Consider the following 6,324-nt stretch of genomic DNA (forward strand, 5'->3'; position numbering starts at 1 on the left):
AGAAAATTTGGGAGAAATTGTGGAGAAATGGGGAAGGGGAGATGAAAAATTGGGGGGAAAATTGGGGGAAATTTTTGAGGAAATTTGGGAGGAAATTGGGAAGGAAATATGGGGTAAAATGGGGGGAAATGGGGAAAGAATTGGGGGAAAATTGGAGGAAAATTGGGGTGAAATTGGGGAGGAAGTTTGGAAGGAATTGGGGAAAAGTTGGGAAGAAATGGGGGCAGAAATTTGGGGGGAATTTGAGGGGGAATTTTGGGGAGAAATGGGGCGAAATTGGGGAGAAGATTTAGGGAAAATTGGGGAGAAATTGGGGGGAAATCGAGGAGATGGGAAATGAGGGGAAAATGGGAAAATGGGGCAAGAAAATTTGGGGAATTTGGGGCAAATTGGGGGAGAAATTTGGGGGCAGAAATGGGAATTTTGGGATTTTGGGAGTTGGGGATTTTGGGATTTTGGGATTTTGGGATTGGGAATTTTGGGATTTTGGGAGTTGGGGATTTTGGGATTTTGGGAATTTTGGAGATTTTGGGGATTTGGGATTTTGGGATTTGGAATTTTGGGATTTTAAGATTTTGGGAATTTGGGGAATTTTGGGGCCGGGGGGGGTCACGGGGTGGGGGGAGGGGCCATTGAGGGTCCCGGGGGGGGGGTCCCAGGTCAGGGATGGGGGGGGAGGGGCGGCCATGGGGGGGCGGGCGGGGGGGGGGCCCGGAGCCCAAAGGGACGATGGGAAATGGGGGGAGGGGCGAGCGCGGGGTGGGGGGGGGAGAGAAGAACAAGCGGAACGAACCAATCAGAGGGGGGGTCCTGCCCCTCCCCCCCGCGACCCCCGAAACCCCCAGCCCCAAAACGCCTCCAGAGAACCCCAAAAAATCCCCCCCCAAACCGCCGAAATTCCCCCAAATCCCCCAAAACTCCCGAAATTCCCCCAAAAATCCCCAAATTTCCCCCTCCCCAGGCCCGTCCGGGGGGGGGTTGAAGGGATGCGCCCCCCCCATCCCGTTGCCATGGGAACGGAGCCCGGAGCGTCGCCCTGGCAACCGGAGGAGTTCCGGAGCATCCCGGGGGGGGCGGGGGGGTCCCGGGGGGGCGGGGGGGGATGGGGACCCCCCTCCCCCCCCTTTGGGCCCTGCCCCAGTTACGGCATCGCCCCCTCCCCCCCCCCAAAATCCCGGCCCCTCCCCCCACATCCCGGCCCCTCCCCCCTCCCCAATTCGGGGGTCTCGCCCCCCCCCCTCCCCCCCCGCCCCTCCCCCACCCCATCCGGGGGGGGCCCATCCCGCCCCTCCCCCCCCATCCCCCCCCCCATCCCCCCATGGTGGGCCCGGGGCTCTCCCCTCCCCCTCCCGCCCCTCCCCCAGCCCGGGGGGGTCGCGGGGGGGTCCCGGGGGGTGGGGGAGGGGCGGGGGGGTCGCGCTCACCGGGGCGCCGCGGGCGGGGGGGGCGGGGGGGCCATGGCGGGGCCGACGGAGCCGAACCGGGAGCGGCCGCGGGTCCCTCCCGCCGGGAGCCGCCTCCGGGGGGCGGCGCCGCCAACGGGACGGCCCCCCTGGCCTTCATCGGCGCCGTCATCCTCATCATCAGCGGCATCGTCAGCGTCCCCGGCATCCCCGGCAGCGCCGGCCCCGCCCGCCCCTCCTTCCTCGGCATCCTCAGCATCCTCATCCTCGTCGGAGAGCATCAGCACCAGCAGCATCTTCATCATCCTCATCCCCAGCCTTCATCCTCAGCATCCTCAGCATCCTCAGCATCCTCAGCATCCTCATCCTCGTCGGAGAGCATCAGCACCAGCAGCACCTTCATCATCCTCATCCCCAGCCTTCATCCTCAGCATCCTCAGCATCCTCAGCATCCTCATCCTCGTCGGAGAGCATCAGCACCAGCAGCACCTTCATCATCCTCATCCCCAGCCTTCATCCTCAGCATCCTCAGCATCCTCAGCATCCTCAGCATCGGCCTCGTTGGAGAGCAACAGCACCATCATCATCATCATCATCCTCATCCTCAGCACCATCAGCAGCATCATCCTCATCCCCGGCCTTCATCTTTAGCATCCTCAGCATCCTCAGCATCGGCCTCGTTGGAAAGCATCAGCACCATCAGCATCATCATCATCTTCATCCCCAGCCTTCATCAGCATCATCATCTTCATCATCCTCATCCTCGTTGAAGAGCAACAGCACCATCAGAACCATCAGCATCATCTTCATCATCCTCATCCTCAGCATCATCAGCACCATCAGCATCATCGTCCTCATCCCCAGCCTTCATCAGCATCGTCATCTTCATCATCCTCATCTTCAGCACCATCAGCACCATCATCATCATCATCATCCTCATCCTCAGCATCAGCACCATCAGCATCATCCCCAGCCTTCATCAGCACCATCAGCATCGTTCTCATCCCTAGCCTTCATCAGCATCTTCATCATCATCAACAGCATCCTCAGCATCAGCATCCCTGGCCTTCCTCATCATCATCATTGGCAGCATCATCATCTTCATCCCCAGCATCAGCATCGTCCTCATCCCCAGCCTTCATCATCATCATCATCTTCATCATCCTCATCATCGCCACCATCATCTTCATCCTCAGCATCATCACCCCCGATGCAGGGAGAGCCCCTTCATCTTCCTCATCATCTTCATCATCATCATCATCTTCATCTTCATCATCATCAGCATCATCCCCGTGCCAGGGACAGCCCCCGGCCTTCATCATCTCCATCTTCATCATCGTCATCGTCCTCAGCATCACCGGGACAGGGACGGCCCCTTCATCTTCATCGCATCATCCTCATCATCACCTTCATCATCATCCTCATCATCATCCCTGGCCCCCGGCCTTCATCATCACCATCATCATCATCTTCGTCATCATCCTCAGCATCCTCAGCACCATCTCCGTGCGAGGGCCAGGCCCCGGCCTTCATCATCGTCATCTTCACCTTCATCATCTTCATCATCCCCAGGCCCCCGCCCTCCTCATCGTCATCACCGCCAACCCCTCTCGCCATCTTCATCCTCATCCTCCTCGCCTTCATCGTCCCCGTCCTCATCCTCACCCTCCCCCTTCCCCCCCGACGTTTGGGAGGGCCCAGGATCCTTTGGGAGGGGTTGGAGCCCCCAAAAAAATCCCAAAACCACCAAAAATCGACTTGGAACCCCACAGGAATCCCCCCCAGGACCCCCCAAAATCCCCCCAGGACCCCAAATCTCCCCCAGATCTTCCTCCAAACCTCCCAGGACCCCCAAATCTCCCTCAAATCCCCCCAAATCCTCCCCAAATTCCCCTTGGGAATCCCCCAAACCCCCAGGACCCTCCCAGAACCCACAAATTTCCCAAAATCCCCCCAAAATCCCCCCAGATACCCCCAAATCTCCCCCAGGTCCCCTCCAGGACCCCCTAAATCCCCCCTAAACCCCCTTAGGACCCCAAAATTTCCCAAATTCCCCCCAAATCCCCCGGGACCCCCCAAACCCCCCCCCGGGGGTCGCCGCTCTCCCTCCCAGCTCCGCCAGGGGGCGCCGTGACCCCGCCGGGGGGCGGGACCCGCTCCGCGCGCTCCCATTGGTCACCCTCAGTTTTGATTGACGCGCGGCTCGCCCAATGGGAGGCGCGGAGTTGCGGGGCGGAAGCGGAAGCGCGCAGAGGCGGAAGCGGAAGCGGAGCGGGGGCAGCGATGGCGGCGGCCTGGGGCAGGGTCGGGGCCCTCAGCGGAGCCGCCGCCATGGCGGGCGCGGCCTACGGGGCCCACGGTGGGGCGGGGCGGGAAGGGGGGGATCCCGGGGGGCTCTGAGGGGTCTGGGGGTCCTGGGGAGGATTTGGGGGGGATTTGAGGGGATTTTGGGGGGGTTTTGGGGGAATTTTGGGGGTCTTTGACCTCCATTTCCCCCCCAGGAATGCGCCGCAGTGACCGGGACGAGTATCAGAAAGAGGTGAGTGAGGACGGGGGGAAAAACCGCCCAAAAATACAAAAAATAGCCCAAAACGCCCTAAAAATAAACCCAAAATTAACCGAAAAGGACCCAAAAAACCCCAAAATCACCCGAAATGACCCCAAAATCGCCCCCCCAGCTCTACGAGACCGCCAATCGCTTCCACCTCCTGCACAGCCTGGCCCTGCTGGCGACCCCGCACTGCCGCCGACCACACCTGGTGAGAGCCCCGAAATCCCCCCCAAAATCTGCTGAATTCACCCCAAAACCCGCCCCCACTTCTGCCAACCCCGCCCTCCCCGAATCACCCCCAAAAATCCTGCAAAACGCCCCAAAACCCCCCACAAATCCAAATCCCCAAATTCTCCCCCACAAATCCCCTGAATCCGCCCAAAACTCCCCCAAATCCCATAAATTCCACCCAAATTCCTCCAAAACCCCTCCAAACCCCCAAAGTCCCCCCCAAAGTCCCCAAATCCCACTAACCCCCCCAAATCCCCCGAATTTCCCTGCAAACCCCCCCAAATTCTCCTAAATTCCACCCCAAATCCCCCCAATTCTCCCCAAACCTCCCAAATCCCCCAAATTTCCCCCAAATTTCCCCCAAATTCCATAAATTCTGCCCAAAACTCTCCCCAAACCCCATAAATCCCACCCAAATGCCCCAAAAATCCCCCCAAAATCCCCAGATCCCCTCCCAAACAGCCCCAAATGCCCCCAAACCCCCTCAAATCCCAGAATCCCCCCCAAAACCCCAAATTCCCCCCCAAAATCTGCCCCAAAACTCCCCCAAATCCTCCCCAAATCCCATCTCCCCCTCCCCAAACCCCCCCAAATTCACCCAAAATTGAGTAAAACTCCCCCAAACCCCCTCAAATCCCAGAATTCTCGCCCAAATTTCCCCGAATTTGCCCAAATTTGCCCGAATTCCTCCCCAGGCCGGCTCCCTGCTCCTGGCGGGGCTGGGCCTGTTCTGTGGCCCCCTTTACTTCCACGGCCTCACCGGGGACCCCAAATTCAACCGGGCGGCGCCGCTGGGGGGGACCCTGCTGATCCTGGGCTGGGCCGCCATGGCCCTCTGAGGGCCCAGAAACGGGCAAAAATCACCTGGAAATGGGCAAAACCGGACAAAAAATGGCAAAAATGGGCAAAAATCATCAAAAATGGACAAAAAACGGCAAAATTGGACCAAAAAATAATTCAAAACCAGCTGGAAATCGACGCTGCTGATCCTGGGCTGGGCAGCCATGGGGACACAGAATTGGTAAAAATCACCTTGAAACGGGCAAAAACGGACAAAAAAAATCATCAAAAATTGAGAAAAAAGGGATCAAAACCGCCTGAAAATGGGCAAAACCAGACAAAACCCAAGGAAAACAGACAGAAACCATCAAAACCAGACAAAAATAATCAAAATCGCCTGAAACCCAGCAAAAAGAGAGAAAAAATCGTCAAAATCAGCTGAAAATCATAAAAAATGCCCAGAAAATCGTCAAAACCGGACAAAACCCAGCAGAAATTGGACGAACGCTGCCAAGGGAGCTGAAAAAATCATCAAAATCACCAAAAAAACCCCAAAATCCACCAAGAGCACCCAAAACCTGCCAAGGGGGCCTGGAAAATCATCGGAACCACCCAAAAATCTTCGAAATCACCCGAAAATCATCAAAATCGCTGGAATATCATCCGGGGAAGCCAAAAATCATAAAAATCACCCCAAAGCTGCGGGGGAGACCCCAAAATTCATCGGGGGAGGGGCTCGGGCAGCGCTGGGGTGGCTGAAGGGGTTTTGGGGTGAATTCAGGGGATTTGAGTTTTTTTGAGAATTTGTTTTGATTTTTAAAGGAGTTTTGGAGTTTTTAAGGGGTTTTGGGGTTTTTCAAGGGTTTTCAGGGGCCTGGGGTCACTGGGAGTGACCGGAAGTGACCGGAAGTGACCGTTGGGGTCACCGGGAGGTCACCGCTCCCATTCGGGCGCTGCCCCTTTAAGAACCGAGGCTCCTCCCCCTGCCCCCCATTGGTGGAGCCACCGCCCAATGGGAGCGCTTCCTTTGTCCTCCTGCTGACGTCACGGCTGTTGCTCGGCGACAGCCAATGGCGTGCTGCCTGCCCCGCCCTCCAGCTCCTGATTGGCTGAGGGCCGGGGCCGTGGCTCTGATTGGCCGCGGTGCCGGAATCGCGAACCAATAAACGATCGAGTTGTAGTCACGAGTGTGTTACATCATGGGGCGGGGCTTAGGGATGGCCCCGCCGTCGTTGAGATCAAAATACCCCAAAATTCACCCAAAACCACCCAAAATGTCCAAAATCCCCGAAATTCGCCCAAAACCCAAACAATTCACCACAATCCCCCCAAAATCCCCTAAATTCACCCAAAATTAAC

At 57.7% G+C, this 6,324-nt stretch overlaps 1 protein-coding gene across 1 annotated transcript; it reads left to right on the forward strand.

Annotated features, from left to right (window-relative positions):
- Window positions 1-3,545: 3,545 nt before the first annotated feature.
- TMEM256 (transmembrane protein 256) lies at window positions 3,546-6,149 on the forward strand. Its single transcript, XM_066569974.1, has 4 exons — window positions 3,546-3,762; window positions 3,905-3,942; window positions 4,082-4,162; window positions 4,881-6,149. Exons 1-4 carry the CDS (start codon window positions 3,687-3,689, stop codon window positions 5,022-5,024), a joined length of 339 nt encoding a protein of 112 aa, XP_066426071.1. The 5' UTR covers window positions 3,546-3,686; the 3' UTR covers window positions 5,025-6,149.
- Window positions 6,150-6,324: the final 175 nt, after the last annotated feature.

This window comes from Molothrus aeneus, unplaced genomic scaffold, assembly GCF_037042795.1.
Source record: "Molothrus aeneus isolate 106 unplaced genomic scaffold, BPBGC_Maene_1.0 scaffold_134, whole genome shotgun sequence".
NCBI lineage: Eukaryota > Metazoa > Chordata > Aves > Passeriformes > Icteridae > Molothrus > Molothrus aeneus.